Below are 23,469 nucleotides of genomic sequence, written 5' to 3' on the forward strand. Positions count from 1 at the left end.
GAAAAAAAAAATGTATTGAGAACCCTTCCAAAGAGCTTATATTTATATTGGAGACAGACAAAGAGAGACAGAGACACAGAGTAAAGACTGAGAAGGAAAGAAAGAGAGGGAGGGGGAAGGAGAGAGAGGGAGGGAGAGGGGGGGAGAGAGAGGGAGAGAGAGGGAGAGAGGGGGGAGAGAGAGAGAGAGAGAGAGAGAGAGAGAGAGAGAGAGAGAGAGAGACAGAGACAGAGACAGAGACAGAGACAGAGACAGAGACAGAGAGAGAGACAGACTACATCAGAAATTAAAATGTCTTAGTATTATTATGAAAATATTTTTGACCTCAGAGACCTTCTGAAAGCTTCTCGGGTATCTGAACTACACTTTGAGACCACTAACTGCATGGTCTGTGGTCTTCCAGAACAATGTAAGCTCTTTCAAGTCAGGAGCTGTTTTTATTTCTGTCTTTGTACCCTTGGCTCCTTGCACGTAGTAAGCATATACTCAATGCCGGTTGGATTAGATGATCACCAAGATTTCTTCTTGCCCTCACTACCAGACTTCCTGAAATGATGACACCTCATTGGCAGATGTTTCTTCACTGTTCACTCACTCCTTCATCATCTGTGCATCTCACATCCATTGCCATCAATCCACTGAAGTCTCTTAATCGCTAATCTAGTGGCTTTGTCAAAATCCATATCCTCCCTAACTTCAGTGTATCAGTTGATGCTTTAGATCATGGGCTTTCTTCCTTGGTTTTCCTCTTGTCTCTCTGGTTGATTACTGTTTCTCAGATTCCACTGATGCCCCATTTCTCTTGCCATCCTTTTAACACCCGGTATTCCTCAAGTTTCTATCATGGGTCATCTTCTCTGATCTTTCTACCTATTTTCCCTTTTGTGATTTTCATTTATTCTCCAGTTTCCACTAGAACCTACAAGTGGATGACTTCAAAATCTATGTTTCTTGCCTGATTTCTAGTCCCCATTCCTGACCAGAGGCTAGGTACCTCCACCTAACCTCCTGATATATCAAACTCCACATGTTCAAAGTGAAGCTCATCTTGTGTCCCTACCCCAAAAGAAACTTCTTCTGACTTCTCATATTTGTCAAGTGCATGATCTTTCAGTCACCCAGGCACCAAATTCAAATTATCTTCACTCCTGCCCCTATTATTTTCTCTCCCTTTCCATTCCCATCACCCTCTCAGGCCTTTGTCACTCTCACCCAGCCTACTACAACAATTTTCCAATTATTCCCCACCTCAGCTCTTCTACCAAACCAATCTATACTATGCACTGCTTCAAGACTAATCTTCCTAATGTGTTGCTCTGACATCAGTCCCCTGCTCCAAAAAAAAAAACCCTCCAAGGGGTTCCCATTGCCTATAGAATGAATCTAAACTTCAATTTGCATTCCAGGCTAAACTTCCACTATTTCTTCTACCATACCCTTATTTCAGGTTGCTTATTGTTTCCCCTCCCTCCTTGCCTTTCTCCCCTCCACACATTCACTTATACTTTTCCCTCCACCTTTAAATGCCCCCCACACCTCCTCAGTCTCTTCCTACCCAAGTCTTATGCCATCATTCAGTGCCCAACTAAAATCTTCCCTTCTTCATAAAGCTTTACCTGATGCTTCTAAGCTTTAAGTGATCTCTCACCTATGACCTTCCATACCATGTTCTTATATTTCTCTAGTGCATTTGTCTTATTCTGTCTTGGATTATATTAATTAATACAAATGCTTTTAATATCTCCTTGAAGGCAGTGAAATCTGTCACGTTTGTCTTTGTATAAGTAATGGGCACAGAGTAGATGCCTGATTAATATTTATTAGATTCAGTTGTCATAGACCAAACCCTCAGAGCTATTTAGAGTTTGAATATACAGGATTACAAATTAACTGGACTGATGTGTGAGGGGGCTAAGGGAAGGAATTATAGCCAGGTTGTAAGATCAAGACTGGATTAAGAAAAACTATTGAAAGCCAACTATAGTCAAATAAAAGTGATGCCAGCCCAGTAAGCAAAGGTCAAGGAATGCATCTAGTAAGCACAGAGAGCCATCAAAGGACTACTCAAACCATATAATGGGCTCTTGGAAGAAAAATAACTCCATTTCTGAGATATTACAGATATGATGCATGAACCCTCTCAGTTCTCCCCACAGCCCGGGAACATTTTCATTCACCCTGCTTGACTAGAAAACTCATCCAAACCTCTCAAGAAAACTTGTACAGCATTGGATTTCTTTGATATTGACAACAAAAAATATCATCCCATGGATGCCTGTCAGTTGGGGAATGGCTAAACCAGTTGTGGTGCAGGATTGTGATGGAATACTACTGTGCTAGAAGAAATGATAAACTCATTGATTTTAGAAAAACGTGAAACGACGTATATGAAAAAATGAAAAGCATATGAGCAGAACCAAGAGAATGTTGTACAGTAACAGCAATATTGTTTTAAGAAGAACTTTGAGCAACTAATTCATTTTGGATATTACAAAAACTGCAAAGGACCTATGAAAGAAGATGCTATCTGCCCCTAGAGAAAAAGAACTGATAAATAGATGTATGGTTTGGTTCTACATATACATACATACACACACAAACACATGTACACACATATATATATTTGTATTGAATGGTACTCATCTCTAGGATAGGGTGAGGAGGAGGGAGAAAAAATATAAAAAGTGCACAGCAAAGAATAAAAGAAAATTTAGAAGGAGGTATGGACAGAATAGCTTTGAAAACAATGTATAATACTTAAATAGTTATTTCAGAAAAAGCAAACAGTGTGAAATATAAATTCATGGTTTTATGGTGAATCTTTTTTTATGCTATGCTGTGTAGCTGCAAATGTTCTTTTTTGGGTCTTTATGTATTTAAGTTCAAAGTGAATAATAAATCAATAAAAGCTTTTTAAAAGCTATTAGAAGAGATCACAGCAAATAAAATATCATTTTATTATATTGCCCTAAGTTGATATATAATTTTTCTTTAATCAAAATTTTAAAAATCTTTTAACAAAAAAAAAGTCACACTTTATATTTTCTTGTCACAGTCACAGAATCTCAGGGTTGGAAATGATTTTAAAGCCTACAAAGTCCAACTTATACCTGAAAAATAATTCTCCCTATGACATCCTCTCCTAGTGAAGAATGAGCCTCTCTTTGAAGACCTCCAGGAGGGGTCCCTTAGCTACCAGATGCTGCCTGCTCTAAGCTCTCTAATAGGTTAGGAAGTTTTTCTTGATATCAAAGCAAAACCAGCTTCCCAGGAAACTTTACTGATTGTCCTGTGCAGGACAAAACAAGCCTAATCTCTTTTTTTATGATATCTCTTTGGATTGGTGACCACAGCTATTAGGAGGCAGCTTGATGCTGATTTCAGAATCAAAGGACATGAGTTTACATCTTAGCTTTGCCACTTACCTCTTCTGCATGAACTTGATTGACCTTGAGTGAGTTAATTAATTGCTCTGGTCCCGAAAGGTCCCCATTTGTAAAATGAGCTGGATTAGATGACCCTTAAGGTCCTTTCCAGCTCTAGACCCAAGTTCATTCATTCCTTTCTTTTCTAGACCAAACTTCCCCAGTTCTGTTCATCAGGTCCTGTAGAACATGAACTCCAGTCCCCTCACCAGCCTAGTTGATCCCCTCCCCCCTCTGCCATGAGCACAGTCCATCTTCTCAGTGTGGCACATAGAGAAATGAACTACTTCTGATGGAGATCAGACACTGCCATCCTGCCAGTTTCCCACGTTTCTAACCTCATCATCGTCCTCAACTATTCACTCTCACATCACGTATGCCATGGTTGTCAAATCTTGTTTCTACTCCATAACATCTGTCTTCCATGTTCCTTCCTGTCCATTCACACAGCCATCACCAAACCAGGCTTTCATCACTTCTCACTGGACCTACTGAATCTCTTCCAGTGTGGTCTCTTAATCTGTTCCATCATCTACACAACCATCAATGTACCCTTTTTCCCAAAAAACACAGGTCTAACTTTGTCACCTCCTCTGCTCAGTAAACTTCAGTAACTCCTTGTTAGCTTCAAGATCAACTTTATCTTTAACCCCATTTAGCCTTCTCAGCCATCTCATTTCTCCCCTTTATACACTCTATAGTCTAGCCAAACTGGCCTTCTTACTGTTAAGTGCGTCCTCCATCCCCAATCTTTATGCCTTGGCACTGGATAACTAAATTTATGTATAAAATAAGTAATGTCATGCAAGAAAATAAAAAAGATCTGGGAGGCTTGGTAGATTAGTAGTCCTCTGGCTGGATAGGATTCCCTTCTCCCTTGATTGTGCCTCTTTGTAATCTATAACATTCCAAGTACATTTAATCAGGAAGCCAATCTAACACCTCCTTTTCTCTGACTACTTTGTCACTTTTAAATGCAATTTAAAATCACATTTTTTGGGAGGGGTATGGCTGTTGTAGTATTGACTCATATTGAACTATCAATCTACTGAGTCATCTAGATCTTTTTCTCAGACGTGACATTTTTTTTATACATAAAGTTATTTCTCTGTACCTTTCCCATCCTGTACTTCCCACAATTCATTCCTTGAATTCACAAACTTATTACTAAGTTTCATTTTATTCAATGTAGCCTATTGTTCTAACTTGTCAAATTTCTTTTCAAATTTGTCTTAGCTGTATCTCTAACCTTCACATCAACTGCAAATCAGACAAGAATGGCATGCGTGCCTTCAAAATAATCGCTGGTAAAGTTATTAAATAACAAAGAGCCAAAGACAAGTGCGTGGGGTGCTTCTAGAAGCCTCCTTCCAAGATGATATCATGCCATTAATGACTGGCTGTTCTTTGGACCCAGTCATTCATTCGCCCAGTCCTGGGTTCACATAGCTGCCCTGTTATTTTGTCCACTCCTTTCCTTCTTGTCTCCAAGCCTAAAAGGAGAGATACTGTCAAATGTTCTGCTGAAATATCAGTAAACTGTATCTACAACATTCTCGTGACCTAGTAACACTGTTCAAAATTAAAAAAAAAAAAAAGAAATGAGATGATTCTGAACCCATATTAGCTTTCAGTAATCACTACTTCCCTTTACAAAAATAGCCCCAAATTTTTCCAGGAATTGACATCAAACTCACTGGTGATTCCTCCCTATTTTCTTTTAATGAAAATTTGTTGATGTTGTTCAGTTATATCCAACTTTTTGTGACCCCATTTGGGGTTCTCTTGGCAAAGATACTGGAATGGTTTGCCATTTCCTTCTCCAGCTCATTTTACTGATGAGGAACTGAGACAAACAGGGTGAAATGACCTGTCCAGGGTCACACAGCTAGTAAGTGTTTGAAGTCAGATTTGAACTCATGAAGATGAGTCTTCTTGGCTTCAGGCCTGCCACTATTTACTGTACCACCTAGTTGCCCATCACTAATTTTTTCACATCTCTCTTCTATTCTATAATTTTTTTTCTGAAGAAGTACTTTTATTTTAAAATAAAATTTCTTGATAATTTTTGTCCTCATAAGGCCTGAATTTCTCCATGTATGTCTTCCTCTCTCCCTCCCAGAAAGCCATCCCATATAAGAATTTTTCTGTATAATTTTTGAAAGATCACAAATGTCACTCAGCAATCATATTCACCAGATTTTTTAGATCCATGAATATAATTCCTTGGGGCTTTGTAACTTAAGTTCACTGAGAGTAGCTAGGTGTTTTCTTTCTATCTCTTCATTTACATTGTGTTTTAACTCTATTTATCATTTTTTATCTTTCCCAGTTCAAAGATCACTCCCCTTAGAAAGCTGATTAGTTTTGCCTTTAATCTAAGAAATGGTTCAATTCACTATTGAATCCATTAAATTAACAAAATCTAGTTTCCCAAGGTGATCAGAAAAAAATGAAAAGAACCTATGTGTTTTAAAAATATTTATAACAGCTCTCTTTGTGGTGGCAAAGAAGTGGAAATTGTAGGGATGCCTGTCCATTGGGGAATGGCTGGACAAGTTGTGGCATATGATTGTGATGGAATATTACTGCTCTGTAAGAAATGATGAGCAAATGATTGATTTTAGGAAACCTGGAAGCACTTACATGAAATAATGAAGTATGAAATGAGCAGGAACAAGAGAACATTATATACCCTAATAGCAATATTATTATTCAAAGAGTAGCTATGACTAAGCTATTCTTACTTATATGAATATTCAAATCAACTACAATGATGGAAGATGTATCCACATCCAGAGGAAAAAACAGATATAGAGAATATGTATTGAATAGTTTCATATATATATATATATATATATATATATATATATATATATATATATATATATATATATATATATATATATATATATATATATATATATGTATGTATGTATGTATCTTTGTCAAATGTTGGCCATCTTTAGTACGGGGTTGGGAGGAAGGGATAGAAACAACTTGGAACTCAAATGTAACAAAAATGAAATATTTTTTAAAAAGACAAAAAAATCCCAGAATTTCTTATCCCAATATAGTGTTTAAAAAAACTCTTTTTTTGTTGCTCTTGACTTCATTACTTTCTGAGTTTACTTATGGGGAAAGTAAAGCTCAGAAAAATTCAAAAACTTATTTGTAACTATACAATTAGGATCAGAATTTGGATTCAAACCTAGATCTCCCTACACCAAGTCTAGGATCTTTACTGATATACCATATTGCCCATCTAATAAAAAACTGCAATAAATTTTTATTTATGTAAGTATAGAAGTCCTTGTGGTTGCAAAAAAAGAAAAGCTTTATATATACATTATTGCATTTGATCCTCACCGCAACATTGTGAGGTAGGCAGTTCAAGTATTATTCTCATTTTATAATATGTGGATCAATATCAAAAATGAAAAGGGTGAACTCACCTCCATCGAGGAGGAAATTAAAGCAGTAATTAGAAATTATTTTTCCCAACTGTATGCCCATAAAGTCGACAATCTAAATGAGATGGGCGAATATTTTAAAAAGTATAAACTGCTCAGATTAACAGAAGATTAAGTAATTTGTCTAGGGTCATGCCAGGTGATGATGGAGCCAAGATCTTAGGATCTGAAGGCCATCTGTACCAACAATGTCATTTTACAGATGAAGAACTGAGGCACCCATAGACCAAGCAACTTGCTCAGGTTTATGCAGGTAATAACCAAAGAAAGAAAAACTTGAATCTATATCATCTTCTAATCCTAAATTCTGTGGGAGACTTAGTGCCTAGCATAGTCCTTTGTACACAATAAGCACTTACTATAGTTTTATTATATTTAATTGAATTGAATCACTGATAACAAATCCTTTCCACTTTCCATATTCTTTCCACTTCACACTACCTTTTGAGATCAAACATATATTGTGGTGTCCTGGGATATTATTTTTAATAAAGACAGGAAAACTGAGGTTATCTATTTATTTAATTGTTTTGTTCAAAGTCAGTTGAAAAATATCTCTCTAGTGTTATATGCTCCATGATTTCAGTTTCTGAGAGTTTGTGGTAGCATCACTGAAAGGAAATAGTATATAACATATACTAATGGTGCAGTGGATAGAGCACCAGAGCCTAGAGTCAGAAGGACCTGAGTTCAAATCCAGCTTCAGACCCTAAATAAATCATTTAAGCCTGTTTACATCATTTTCCTCATATGTAAAATGATCTGGAAAAGGAAATGGTAAACTGCTCCAGTAAGTCTGCCAAGAAAACCCCAAATGGGGTCACAAAGACTTGGATACAACTGAAAGAAATGAACAACAATAAAGTATTATCTAGATATTTTGCCCCCATATTCTCATTTATGTAGCTAGCATTCATAATTGCAAAGCACTTCATACATACTATCTTTACAACCACCTTAGAGGTAGGTAATATCATTATCCCTGTCTTAGAAATGAGGAAACTGAATCAGGCAGAAATTAAATGACTTGCTCAAGGTTACACTGCTCTTACATGTCTAAGGCTCAATTTTAATTCAAGTCTTCCAGACTCCAGGTCAAGCACTCTGTCAACTGCCCCTCCTACCTGCCTCATGTTCAATATAAGTCAAAAAGTATAACTCAGCCACTCAAAAAGTTAATTTTTAGACTGAATTTTTATTATACTTTGTAATTATTAAATTTAGACTTGCTGTAATTAGCCTAATAATTTAGACTGAATTCTAATTGTCATTAGTAATAATAGCTCACATTTATATAGTGCTCTTCAGTTCATAAAGACTGTCCCTAAGTGGCAAGAACACCAAGATGATTATTATCAACCCTATTTTACAAATAAGGAAACCAGGACTTAGGTGGATCAGTTGATTTGCCTGTAGTGATGTATGTTGGTTGAGTGTTGTCCTTTGTTCTCAAAGAGGACCAAAATGACACCATTATGTTAGAGTCAGATTACAATGTGTCTAACTGTGGCTGATCAGACCAATATGAGCTCAGAATGCTCTACCATAGGTTGGGCACAAATAGTCCATGAGAACATTTCGGGTGGATTCTCTAAATTTGTACATCTCGCCTTTCTTTGGAACTATTTCAATTCTGCTTTGCTTATAGAGCACAACACTTTCTCTGATGAGGGCGTGCTATGCTGGGTGATCCTGTGCCAGTGTCTCCCATGCCACAAATCAATTCCAAAGTTCCTAAGAGAGAACTTGAGAGTCATGTAGGAAATATAAATGAAAAGTGGAGATGGAATCTACATCTTCTGATTTCCATATCAATTACTCTTTCTATTCCTTCATGCTTTTCTCCCTGTTAACTGAAATGTATAGAACAAGGGAGGTGGGCAGTCATTGGATCATATTTTGAAGACTGTGTTCCATTCTGGTTACCATAATTTGGGTAAATACTGACCAGGTAGATTATGTCCAGTGAAGGATAGTGAGAGACCTAGAAAGCATGTCATCTAAGGAATAATTGAACATAGAGAACATAACTAAGTTTTCTTCAATTAACTAAAAACCTATTGTGTGAAAGAGGAATTACTGGATTTATTCTGTATGATTCCAGAAAGCAAAACATGACTTGGAACCAGATTTTATCTTAATAGAGTGAGAGCTGTCTGAAAATAAAATGAGCTACCTCAGTAAGTAGTGAGCTCCCCAACACTAGAATGTGCAAAAAGAAGCTGCATCCTTCAGCAATATTACAGAACAAACCCTTGTGTTGGGTGGGACATTGGACTAGAGAATTACTCATTTCCTTTTCCACTCTAAAATTCAATAATTCTGTAATTTATTTGTATGACCCTATTCTTTGTGTTCATACAGATCTTGCTGGGTCAGAAGTACAACACTTCTGTCGACTGGTGGTCCTTCGGTGTCCTCCTCTATGAAATGCTAATAGGTCAGTCACCTTTCCATGGCCAAGATGAAGAAGAGCTCTTCCATTCTATACGAATGGACAACCCCTTATACCCAAACTGGCTTCAGAAAGATGCCAAAGATCTTTTAGTCAAGGTAAGGCATCAAATCAAAAGAAGAAACCCTTGAGCATTTTCCATGTCTAAGGTTAGATTTTGGTTGACTGTTTCATTTTAATATGCTCTCCCTCCGCATCTCTTCCTCCTGGTTTCCTTGGCTTAAAGTCCCAACTAAAATGACATTATCTACAGGAAGCCTTTCCTAACCCCTCTGAGTTCCCATGTCTTGTCACTTTTAATTATTTCCTACTTATCCTGTGTAAAACTTGTTTATATATGTATATATATGTATGTATGTATGTATGTATGTATATGTATATGTATTTGTGTAGTGGCTACTGCTACAGTTGTAAGCTCCTTAAGGGCTTTTGCCTCTTTTTGTATTCCCAGTGCTTAGCACATTACCTAACCCATAGCAGGCACTTAATAAATGATTATTGACTAAGATAGAAAACTAGATGCAATAAGAAGTTAGAAAGTTACTCTCATTTTTTAAAAAGTAGAAAAAGCTTTAAGCACCTATTGAATGCTAAGTATTATACTAGAAAGAAAGGGATGGGAAGATAAAAAATGACATATTACTTTCCCTTAAATAGTTTATAGTCAAATCAGGAGGACACAGCATGTACATAAATATTCTATGAAAAAAGATAGAGAATGCAAAGGAAAGGAAAGCTCTAGACAAAGCATCATAACAAAGGATCATCTGTGGCTAGAGGGCCATGTCAGGCACATCATCTGCCATACACTGACTCTCCCTCATGTCTGAAATGCTCTCCCTTCTTACCCTCTGCAACCTAGCTTTCCTGACTTCCCTGAAGACTCAACTCAAAACCTTCTTCAGGAAGTCTTCCCGGGTACAGTAACCCCCTCATCCATTCGTCTGCATTTTCCTCTTATTTACAAAAGAATAGACCTTGTATGTAGGTAGCCATTTGCATGTTATCTCTGTTAGAATGTGAGTTCTTTGGAGGGATTGGAGGGGAGAAGTACAATACTTATTGCCTTTCTTTGCATCTCCAGCTCTTACTAGATGCCTGGCATCTATTAAGTGTTGGGCTTGGAAGCAGGAAGACTCATCTTCCTGAGTTCAAATCTAGCCTCAGACATGTATTAGCTATGTGACCCTGGGCAAGTCACTTAACCGTGTTTGCTCCAGTTTCCTCCTCTGTAAAATGAGCTGGAGAAAGTGGAGAAAAACCACTCCGGTATCTTTGCCAAGAAAACCCCAAATGAATCATGAAGAGTCAAGACACTACTGGATGGACTCAACCACAAAGCAACAAAATGCTTATTGACTGGCTGACTAACTAAGCCTTTGTTAACCTGGAAATAAGAATATACAAAGTAGTATTATACCTTGATTTTAGTGCTAACCTGATTTCTCACTCTTTGCATAGTGCCTCACACTCAATAAATGCCTGAATTGAATTTGTAAATGCAAAAATAGTACCACCCTAAATAATGTTTTTCACCAAGAGTAAAGAAAATGCTGTTGGAACTATTAGAAATGAAATTATATCAGCATTGTTTCCTATTTGCAAAACACAACTCAGAACTCCAGGATGTTGAAATTCTTGTGGGTCTTTACCTCTCTTTGTGAAGTCAAGACATTGGATTTGAGGAATCCTTTTTTCAGAAGACCCTGATCAAGCTTAAGGGAGTCAGGGAACAAACAGTGCTCTATTAGTGGCATATCATAGACAACTCTGAACAACCAAAAGCTCCCTGGATTTTAAGCAGAAAAACTGAATTTAAATCCCATCTCTAATCCAACACTTAGCACATAGTAGGCACTTAATAAATGTTGATTGAGGATGTTGACAGTATATACTACTTGTCTGTGGCTAAAATGGTCTTCCTTGCCTTCCATTTTCTCATCTGCATACAGGGGATCCTGCTGCCTGGCCTCTAAGATCCCTTCCTGTAGCTCTCTGATCCTTATGACAAATATAGAGAAGCGAACTGAATCTAGAACTAAATGAATAATTTGGTCTTTTTTTAAAGGCCCTGAAAATACTATAAACCAAAATTCAAGGACAATATATTATTTAAATTTTTAAAAATACTTTTTTTCCACTCAGAAGACCTGAATGTCTCAGATTCACCATAATTTAACCTCTCCCAGTGTCAATTTCTTCCCCCACAAAATAAACATTATAATATTTGCAATATCCAGGCCCTAGGGTTATTATGAAGATCACATAAAATAGGATAATGTATGTAAAGTTTTGAAGCCATAAACACTATGGTAATGAGTTGTTTTTGTTATTATTAATAAATTAACTGATAAGACAGCAGAATTCCAGTCACATAAAGTAAGCTACCAGAATGTGAAAGGAGAGTAGTCCTTTCTCTCTTTTTTTGCATTAAAATACATAGACATTAATCCAAGCCCTGTTTTCAGTTCTGATTTATACATGATTCCCTGGGTGCTAGTGAGAAGGAGCCACCCCAGAATGAACTATGGGCATCAGCAAACAAAAAGAGGCTTGTACAATGAATAGCTTACATAAGACAGAAGGTCTCTGAGGTCCTTCCTAGCTCTGGATGGATGATCCAATGCACTCTAAGCAGTAAATTCCCATCCCTATAATGTTAAGGGATGAAATTATGTCTAGGACAAGCTGGGAATGATCCCCTTTTGACACATTGTGATGAACTGGTTCCAATAGAACTTAGAAAACACAAAGACATAGAATTCATTTTCCTTAAAATTCATTCATTCCCAAGAGACAAAGAGCACAGGACTGGGTGTCAGGAGAAACTGAAGTCTTGTCCCAGCTCCATCATTAACTCTTCCTTTATATGACCTTAGGTGATTAACTTGACATCTTTAATACTTCATTTTCCTATCTGGTAAAAGGAGAGAATTGAACTGAATAACTTCTACCAACAACCTTTATAATGTTCTACTGGGATGAATCACTTGATTACTCACTGGGCTCTCAGTAGCAGTGGAGAAAGAACCCTGGGCTAGGATTAGGAAAACCTCAGTTTTAGTCCCATTTCTGCCACTAATTAACTAGATGTCTTTGGGTACTTAGTTGGGCCTCTCATCATTTGTAAAAGAAGAGGATGAGAATAGATAATTCCAAACTTCCTTCCATGTCTATCATATTTCTATGAGCAAAAAAAACACAAAAGAATAGCATGGTTTGGTGGAAAAAGTGGTGACTTGGGGTGTAATTATGTGGCACAGTGGATAAAGCACCTGGCCTGGAGTCAGGAAGACCTGAGTTCAAATCTGGCCTCAGACACTTACTAGCTATGTGACCCTGAGAAAGTTACTTAACCTTCTTTGCCTCCATTTTCTCATCTGCAAAATAAGCTGGAGAAGGTAATGACAAACCACTCCAGTATCTTTTCCAAGAAAACCCCAAATAAGATCAAGAAGAGTTGGATATGACTGAAACAACTCAACAACAATACTGTAGTCAAAGGACATGAGTTCAAATCCTGATTCTGATGAGTGCCTGTGTGACGAAAAACAAGTTCTTTAACATCCCTAGGCCTCAGTGACCTCATCCCTAAACTGAAGAGCCTTGAGTCTCTTCCAGCTCTGGCTCAATGATCCTAGGAGACCTCAAAGACTACATTGTCTGAACTATACCTGAACAAGAATCCTCTCTACAAACTCCTGACAAATGGTCATTGAGCCTTTGGAAGACCTTCTGTAACAGGAAACTCATAACTGACCTCCAGTAACTTACAATTGAAAAGAAAGGACAGGGGTAGCTAGGTAGTATAGTGGGTGGAGTACCAGCCTTGCAGTCAAGAGGACCTGAGTTCAAGTCCAACTTCAAACACTTGACACTTACTAGCTGTGCGGCCCTGCGCAAGTCACTTGACCCCAACTGGGAAGGAAGAGAAGGAGGGAAGAAAGGAAGAAAGGAAGGAGAAAGAACAGAATAAATATGCCTGATAGATCATAAAAACTGCCTAAATGTGCTGAAGGGATGAGAGTAGCTGATGACAGGTGGAATTAATCACAGACCACTTCCCAAAGAAGTGAATTTTGAGTATGATTTTAAGAGAGAAGAAATCTTTTGCAGAGGGTAAGAAAGAGTTCATTTCAGGTCATAACAATGTCATTTCCAGAGGCAGAAGCTAGCATGAAATCTGAAGCGTAGAGAAAATAGATTGTTTAGCCTAGAGTGGAGCATCTATTTAAAGGACTAAAATAAATTGATTAAGGATATTAATTGGTGGAGGAGCATGAAACTCAAGCTGAGATGTTTGTTTCCATTAAATTTTATTCTAGCTGATGAGGATTTCATGACCTTTCTCTAGGCATAGTTGGGACACATTGTCCCAGTCACAGTTTCCAGCAACTCTAACCTCAAATATCATTACTCACGAAACACTGGACCATTGTACTGACCCATAATCCTACCTCTGCCTTCTGCTTACTAGGTAACTTTAAACAATTAACTTCATAGTTGTGCCTCCAATTCAGTCTTCACCAAATGAATTTGGATAAATTCACTGGGTAGGAGAGAAAGGATATATTCAAAAATGAAACCGATATAAAAAAGATCTGAAAAATAAGATTTTTTTAAAAAAGTGATGAGTTTGAATCCCAGTTCAGTCACATATTAGCTGTAGGTTGTTGTTATTCAGTAGATTCAGTCATGTTTACTCTTCAGGACCTCTTTTTTGAGGATTTTCTTGGCAGAGATACTAGAGTGGTTTGCCATTTCCTTCTCCAGCTCATTTTACAGATGTGGAAACTGGGGCAAATGGGGACAATTGACTTGCCCAGGGCCACACAGCAAGTAAGTATCTGAGGCCAGATTTGAACTCATGTATATGAGTCTATCCACTGTGCTACCTAGCTGCATGAGCAAATCCTTTGACTCCTCTAAGTCTGTTTTCCCATCCATATAATGAGGATGTTAGAAAGGATAATGTCTAAGGCCCTTTCCAATAACAATAACTATTACATAGAGTGTGTGTGTGTGTGTGTGTGTGTGTATACATGTATATATTTATAAAGCATATATGTATGTATAGTGAAAACAATATATTTTAATATAATATGAAAATTATTCATCATATATGTTAGGATATATAATTATTATTACTTGCATACATATAAAGCACTTTAAAGCTTAAAAATAATTTTCCTCACCATCCAGTGAACTAGATTTAAGAATTTAAGTATTATCTCCATTTTACATATTTGGAAACTGAGGCTCAATGACATTGACAAGATCATGCAAAAAAAATCTGAATCCAGGTTTACTGATTCCATTCCAGTACTCTTTCTTCCACGTATCCTCCTATAGGAAATGTAAAACCTAGCAATGTAAAATCTCCCAGGTATTGGGTCTGAGTAAGAATTTTCCCTAAAGGAAATAACATTGGATAATATCCATTGCAAAATTCTACATTCACAAAGCATTTAATTAACATAATATAGTGAAAATGAACAAGTAAGAGGCATAATGGCTAGTGTCAGGTCTAAAGTCAGGAAGACCTAAATTCAAATTTGGTCTTAAACAATTACTAATTATGTGACCCTGGGTAAGTCACTTGATCCTGTCTGCCTCAGTTTTCTCATCTATAAAATGAGCCAGAGAAGGAAATGGCAAACCACTCCTGTATCTTTGCCAAGAAAACTGCAAATGGGGTCATGAAGCATCAGACACGACTGAAACAACTGAACAACAACTTACTCAATACGTAGAGTCCTATCTATTTCTTTGGAAAAGGAGAGAAATCACAGGCCCCGGAACAAAAATATCTCTTTATAGAAACATCTTTTTTTCTTCTTTTGAAAATCTCTTACGAAAGAAGTACTCCTGTGAAGGGGTGAAAGACAGGAGAAAATTTCTCAGGCACTCATATGTCACCAGCTGACAAGTGCTGAGCCCTGGTGGCAGACCTCAATAGCCTTGAGCTGATTCCCCCCTAGACAGCCAGATAAATTTAACAAAACCTGAACTGCATGCTGGCTGTTTATGTAAGAGGCCTACTATTTCCTATAAATGTAAACCACCCTTCCTGACAGCCTTTATGGACAAAGGCAAGTCTTTCTTCAGGAGAATTTATTTCTCCAGCACAGTTCCCTGCCCTGGATCTGCTGATTCCAACCTACAAGTGAGGTCTCCTGCCAAATCCAGGACCCCAGGGCACTTTGATTTGCGGTGGGGAGGACAGCAATTTACTCTGCTGCGTAGAACTGGAAAGAAGATTGCGCATGGAAATCAGTCTCAGAGTGCCCCCCCACCCGCTTATAAATTTTATTTTTTATTTTTCCTAGAAGATAAAGAAATACAGGAATAAATATATTCAGCTCACAAGACAATTTTTCATTCAACAGAATGGCTTCTGGGTATAAATTCAATATGTTGAGAAGCTATATCAAATATAGAAGAAAGCACAATGAATTTGGAGTTGAGACTTGGGGTCACATCTCAGCATAATCCCTAGCTTAATGTGTCCATGCCTCAGTTTCCCAATCTGTTAAATAGAGATAATAATACTTCCATTATCTCTCCTCACAAGGTTGATATAAGAAAGGTACCTTTTAAAATTTAGAGAATGAGAGGCAGTGTGTATAATGGATGGAGAGTTGGACTCATAGACAGAAGACCTGAATTCAAAGCCTGCCTCTAATACATACGGTATGACGCTGGGTAATTCTTTAAGGGAATTTTCCAGGATTGTAACCTGAAGATCAGGTGCTTATCTATGGTCTAACTGAAACTCTTTTAAAACCAAGATTTCCTTATACCTCTCTGCCTCAGTTCCCTCTGTAAAATGGAATTCAATTAGATCATCCCTAAAGTCCCTTCCAGTTCAGAATCCTTCGATCATATGATTCACATTTGTTCATGAGTTACTAGCAAAACATCTTATGGGGATCAAAAAGAAAAAAATTATTTTTAAAAGGAAAGACAAAGAGGTATTGAAGGTTAAACAAGACAGAAAAGAATAAAGTATAGTTTTATTAAAAGAGGATTTTAAAAAATTTTAAGGGGAAAGATGTCCTAGAGGGGTACCAAGCCATCAGCAACCCTTTCCACCCCAGAGAAAGAAAAATCTGGAAAAAGGAAGGGAGATTACCGGCACCCAGAGGAACATGGACAGACACAAAGCACCACAGAGAGCAAGACTGAAAACTCAAACCCTGATAACCATCAGTCCAATTAATGAGCTTCCCTAAGAACAGAACATTTCCCCCCTCAAAAAAAATGGAACTAGTGATAAAACCACACTCTGCCTCTCTTCCTAGACCTATGTTCTTTACATTATATCAGTGTTACCCAAAATGGAACCCAAAGACCCCATGCTATTTGGAAGGAATGAAAGATACTCAAGTCATAAAATGGAAGATGAATCAAAGAAAGGCCTGGGTTGTTACCAGCACAGTGTTGTAGGAAGGGTTTTCTGAGCACAATTGACTCTCCTGTCCAGCTCGTTAACTGTCAAGATATTTGAAAAAGTGGGAAAAGGACCATTATGGTATGTGTGAAGGAGGATGGGAAGTGAATTTTATTCAGTAAAATAAAACAACTTTGTGAAAAAGCAGGGAAGTTTCTGGTTGAGCTTAAACAAGCAAATGTATGACATCTCTATATTAAGGATATAATTCTTAACATAATCCTCAGAATGAAGACATTCTGAGACATAGCACAACAGATATAGGGCCGGCCTTGGAGTCTCGAAGATCTGCCTTTCACAGCCACTACCTGTGTGACCATGGGCTTAACCCCTCAGTGTCCCAAGTGACTCCCAGAGTTGTTAGGTTTCAGACCTGCTTCAATGGAAGGTCAGATCCAACCCTAAATAATACCTTTCTACACTGTGGAAAGCCTTGAATGCTAAGCTAAGGAATCAGAAAATAAAAGAATAAAGAATCACAGAATAGAGCATGTTAAAACTGGAAGAAGACTTAGAAATTACTTCATAAATGATAAAAAACTAAGTTTCTGTGAAGTGACTTGCCGAGGGTCACATAGCTAATTTGGACAAATCTGAGACTGAGCAGCATTAGTGATTGGATTTTATCCCCTAGAATAGGAGAACTGTTGAACATCTGAGAATGAAGCAGACTGGAAAGTGCAGAATAGATTAGGGAGAGAGGCTAAGGTACAAGAAGTTAAAATAAGATCTAGAATTTAAGTGCCAAAAGGATCAGTCTCTAATTTACTTTCTTACTCATGTTCCTACCAATTATCCATCATCTATCCCTCTCTTTAAAAAAAAAAAAAAAAGGTAATCTTCATAAATAATCAAGGATCACTTTAGGAATAATTTTTAAAATCTTGATTTAGGAGTGTGAGATAACAAACCTAGACACCCAGGAGACCTGTTACTTTTCTAGGTCCAATGTTTAGACTTCATTCTTCCTTAAGATCCAAGACATGTTTTATTTAAATTTGAAGTTTTTCAGTTTCTTGGCTTTAATACCCAGGGGAAAATTGAATAGATAAAGGACAATGGGAAAAGAGGGAATATATCCTTAGCCCTTAGAGATTATCAAAGAGAACCTATGAGTTATGTTTCTCATATAGGCAGGTTTACAACCAAGAGTTTTAGTGACTTGGAGAGCCATGTGAAGTTCATCTCTGACTAGCTTGCACCATACCAAGAGTATCTGAAAAACTTTGAGAACATTTTCCAGAATGCTAAAATTGTATCCACATGATGCCCATATTTACAAAAAAAAGGAGGGAACTGAGTTAATAAATTTTTTAAATTCCAGCTTTGCAAAGAACTCAGTTTAATTCAACAACCATATCCTCTATGCCAGGCAGTATGTGAGGCATTGGAGATATAAAAATACCAATGGAACAATTCCTACCCTCAAGAATCTTCTGCTCTAACAAGGGAACTGTGCCACATGCAGTGAAGCATGGCAAAAGGATGGATATGTTAAGACCAAATAAGAAATCCTGACAAACTGCTCTAGAGAAATTTGAAGAGGAAAAAATAATTTTCAACTGAGAATAGAGGGAAATCAAAGAAGAAAAGGAAGGATTTTAAAGACAAGAGTTGTGGAGGGAGTATGTTTTAGGCATGCAGGATGATCTGTGCCAAGGGTTCTGAACCTTTTCTTTTGCGTCCTGAAGCCTATGGATCCTTTTGTCAGAATCATGTTTTTAAATGCATAAAATAAAATGCAAAGAATTACAAAAGAAGACAATTACATTGAACTAAAGAAGTCATTATCCCCACCCACATTCACAGACTCCCCGAAATCATGGATTTCAAATCATGCAAGTCATGGAAATCAAGTTTAAGAACCCCTGGCCAACATGAATGCCCAGAGGCAGGAGAATGTAAAAAAAGAGCTGGGAACAGCTGATAATTGTTAACTTGGCCTAGAATGTTGAGTGCAAGAAAGGGAATATTGTGAAATGAGTCAGGAAAGGGAAACCACAGCCAAAGTGTAGAAGGCCTTTAAATATCAGGCTAGTGACTTTGTATTTTATCCAAGAAGGGGTCTTTGGAGCTTTTTGAATAAGAAAGTAACATAATAATATCTGTTCAATTAGGAGGATTAAGATTAGAGATTTAGAGTTGAAAGAAACCTTAGAGGTCACTTAATCCAATTTCCCCACTTCACAGATGAGCCTAGTGAGGCCCAGAGAAGTGAAATCAGTTGCTCAAGGGCACCCAGCTGGGACTTCAACCCAAGTCCTCTGGATTCCAAGCAATTGCCTTTTTTTTTTTTTTAAAGCATATAATGACATGATACTTTCTATCTGAGAGCTGGAGGAAATAAATGCTTCACACTTTGCCCACCTTTGGCTGTGTTGGTTCCCTATGTGTAGAATACTTATTGAACTGAATTTAATAATTCAACTTTGATGGTCAGGAGAGGAGATGTGATTTAGGCTGGGCCTTAAGGAGTGGATAAGGTTTTGTAGCTGATGGAAGAGTAATGTTCCAAACGAAGCAAAGAGCACAGGCAAAGACATTGAGGCAGGAATGCACAAATCATATGCAGGGGACTGGGAAGAAATTCATTTGAGTGAAATAGAAAGCTTGTATGGGGGAATAATGGAAGGTAAGATTGGAAAAGTAGATTGGGTACAGTCTATGAAGGTCCTTGAATGCCACCCTTGGCACCCTTGATTCTCTAGGCCAGAATTCCTTAACTTGGGGTCCATGAACCGTTTTTTTAACGTTTTGATTTAGGTTATTAATATAATTGGTTTCCTTTGTAATCCTATGTATCTTATTTAATACATTTATTAATTATATATCATATTATATATTATATCTAATATGTTTATAAAATACATTTCAAATGTTATTCTAAGTAGGGGTCCATAGGCTTCACCAGAATGCTAATGATTGAGGAGGGGGGCAATCCACAGCACAGCACAAAAAAAGATTAAGACCCTCTGTTCTAGGCAGTTGGGAGCCACTGAAGATTTCTGGGCAGTAGAGTTATGTGAGAAAAGCTGTATTTTAAAACTAATCTTTTCATGGCATGGAGGGTGGAATAAGAAAAGGTTCACCTTTAAGAGAACAATGAAATCAAATATAAGGATATATTACATTATTCCAAGTATAAATTGTTAATAAGGTCTAAAAATGACAGTAAACATGGAAAATAAGAAACAAATAACAAGAAAAATTACAGGACTATGTGGAGGGTACAAGAAAAAAGAATGAGTGAAAGATGACTGAGATGTTAAGTTTGGATAGCTAGGAGGATAACTAATAAAAATATGGAAGTGAGAAGACAAAGAAGGCAATGTCAGTTTTAGACCTGCTGACCTTGAGGCATTGGCAGCAAGTTCAAGAAGCCATGCTCAGCCAGTGGCCTCATCTCCATACATGTTGGAGACTGTGTTTTGCGATTGAAAGGGCACTGGATTTAGAGTCAAGACTCAGATTAAAATCACAGCTCTACCACTTACTGCATGTGTGACCTTGGGCTAGTCATTTCCCATTTTCTCATCTGTAAAATGAGGGAAGGGGTTATCTCCATGAACTTTAAGGTTCATGAACGCTAGTTCTAAACCTTTGAGTCTATTGTCCTATTCCTTGTGCATACTCTTTGCTTGGGTCAAACTGGATTATTGGTCACCTTTCATACATATGCCACACTTCTATAACCCCATGCCTTAGCTCCTGCTGTTTCCTATGCCTAGAACAGGAGTGGGGAATCTATGACCTTGAGGCCACACATATCCCTCTAGGTTCTCAAGTATAGCTCTTTGACTGAATCCAAACTTCCTTAAACACTTGAGGACCTAGAGGGCCACATGTGGCCTCGAGGCCACAGGTTCCCCACCCCTGTTCAAGAGTGTCATCCTTCCTCTCTCCCTGTACCTCTACACAATTCCTACATATCCTTTAAAGCTAAACTCAACTGTCACCTCTTTCAGGAAGCTTTCCTTTCTTTCCTCCCTGGATCTCACATAACACTTTATAACTCTCTTACACAATTATCATCTCTTGTCTTATGTCGTCACTCCCTACTGGCCTCTAAACTCTATCAGAATAAGACAATGGCCTAGTGAAGTTTCCTGTCTCCCTCAGTGTCCAACAATGCACTCTGAAGAACAGTATTTAAAAATACCTAAAAGAAAATTTTGAGATTTGGTTTGAGGTATTTGGGGGCAGTGGGGGTGGAGGGGCTAGACTAGTGATTACATTGGTAATAAATTAATGTTTCCGATGAGGACACTCCTGTCAATGCAGATTGGCACCTGCTCTGCAACTAATAGACTTAAAGAGTGATCTGAAATAGTAAGAAAATAAGTGACTTGCTTGGGGTCATACAGACAGTATGCATCAGAGGAAGAAATTGAACCTAGATCTTCATGACTAAGACTGGCTCTTCATCTATTATGCCTCATTACCTTTTTTTCTCTTTTTTTTTTTTTTTGAGGCAATTGGGGTTAAATGACTTACCCAGGATCACATAGCTAGTATTTGAGGCTGGATTTGAACTCAGGTCCTCTTGACTCCAAGGCCCACATTCTATCCATTGCATCAACTTGCTGCCCCCCACATTGCCTTTGAAACATTTGTTAAATTGAATTAAATTGTACTTTATGCCCATGAAGAGCTTAATAATCTTCATTATTTGCTTTTCTCATGATAGTCTGGGTGACCAAACTAATAGCAAGTATTCTGTTTTCTAAGAACAAACCAAGGCCTAGTAAGAATGGATAACAGTGATATGGCGGCAGAGAAAGAATTTACTCTCAAGAGATCTCCAGCTTTGGAGTTGGCCTCCTGAACTCTAAATAGAGCTGTAAATAGAGCTCAGGATTTGCGAATCCATGATGTTACTAGTGCCAAGGAAGGAATAATGAGAAATGAACTGCTTCTCTTTCTACAACTTCCCAGCTTTTTGTGAGAGAACCTGAACGAAGACTAGGGATAAAAGGGGACATCCGTCAGCATGCCTTCTTTAGGGAAATCAACTGGGAGGACCTTGAACGGAAGGAGATTGAGCCGCCATTCAAACCAAAAGTGGTAAGGACTTAAACACCCCTTTTATACTTCTCTGTTCTCATGCTGTTTAGTTGATAAAACTTTTACAAGCACCCTTTAAAATCATGCCCCCACTCTCCCCCACCCTACATCATTTTAGCTCATGGTATCATTACTGGGTTCCAAAATGGTGGTGGAAGCAAAATGGTGGAAGCTTGCTGTCCCTGTGACACTGAGATGGCTGATTCACATCAGCTAACGTTTCAACCACACATGGTATATGACCATGAACAAGAAATGAACTGAATAGTGTGTTCTTACATATTGATTCAAAATATGACTATAGGGCAGCAGAATAAATTTGCTCTATATTCTATACTCACAGTGTGTATTACTCAAAGTTAGTGAATAGCACTCTGCTTCTCATCTCATACCAAGAATTAGCAATTTTCTTTCTACTACATATCTACTACATATCAGTTTTCTCAGAGTTAGCCTACATCAGAGAAGTAGACTCTGTGTTTGCAAATAACAACTCTGCCTTAATTAACTTCAGGAGAACTCATTAGGTGAAATAATATGAAAGGGAGGATTTATCCATTCAGTGAATAAAGATTTGTTAAGTTCAGGTCTCTGTGCTAAGTTTTGGTGACAGAAAGATAAAATGAAAGCGTTTACATTCTATTAGCATATACACAGATGAATACAAAGTAATGTCAAAGATAGGGCGCTAACTATGGTGGAAGATGATAAGGTGTAAAGTGCTGGACTAAACCAGGGGTGGGGAACCTGCAGCCTTGAGGCCACATGTGGCCTTCTAGATCCTTAAGTGGCCTTAAAGATTCACCTTGAGGCCATATGTGGCCATAAGGCCACAGTTACCCCACCCCTGACTAAAGTGTGCCTTCCAGTGACCTAGGGATTCAAAGAAATGAAATTTAGGAAGGAGTGTACTCTAGATATGGGGGATAGTTTGTGCAAAGACTCAGAGAAGGGCAAAGGAATTTTGAATGTGGGAAATAAGTAGGTCAGTTTGGTTAAAACACAGTGGAATGTGTGAAGGGAAGTAATAGGATGGAAATATGGGTTGGAGACAGACTGTGAAGGGCTTAAAATATCAGGCCTAGGAGTCTGTATTTTATCTCAGAGGCAGCAGGAAACCAGTGAAGTTTCCTGACCAAGAGGGTGCCATGGTCAGACCTGTGCTTTAGGAATATGGATTGGAAGAGCAAGAGGCAGGAGGCAGGGAGATCAAAAACAGCTATGACTGTAATCCAGCTGAGAGACTGAACAATAAGCAGTGATTCTATGAGCACAGAGAAGGGGAATAGGTGGAACAGGTATTGGAGACATAGATGAGAGCCACCATTCAAACCTAAAGTGATAAGGACTTAACACCCCTTTGTACACTTTCCTATTCTCCTACAATTTGATAAAACCTCTACCAGGCCCCATGTAAATCATGCCCTGACTAGCCCCATCCCAACGTAATTTCAGCTCATCACAGCATTATTGGGTTCCAAAATGTTGAAGGAAACAAGCTAATGGAAGTCATAACTGAGATTCTTTTTAACCTGGAGCAAACAACACAAGCCATACCCTATCATAAAAGGTACCATCACTTTAGGGGACAGGGGGAGA

At 37.9% G+C, this 23,469-nt stretch overlaps 1 protein-coding gene across 1 annotated transcript in view; it reads left to right on the plus strand.

Moving 5' to 3' along the window:
• The window catches only part of PRKCQ (protein kinase C theta), a 208,217-nt gene that overhangs the window by 177,126 nt on the left and 7,622 nt on the right, over positions 1 to 23,469 (plus strand). The window contains exons 16-17 of the mRNA XM_072653421.1: positions 9,263 to 9,451; positions 21,742 to 21,870. Of these exons, the coding sequence (XP_072509522.1) occupies positions 9,263 to 9,451; positions 21,742 to 21,870 (318 nt within the window). The remainder of the gene's footprint in view (positions 1 to 9,262; positions 9,452 to 21,741; positions 21,871 to 23,469) is intronic.

This window comes from Notamacropus eugenii, chromosome 3 (genome assembly GCF_028372415.1).
Source record: "Notamacropus eugenii isolate mMacEug1 chromosome 3, mMacEug1.pri_v2, whole genome shotgun sequence".
Taxonomy (NCBI): Eukaryota; Metazoa; Chordata; class Mammalia; order Diprotodontia; family Macropodidae; genus Notamacropus; species Notamacropus eugenii.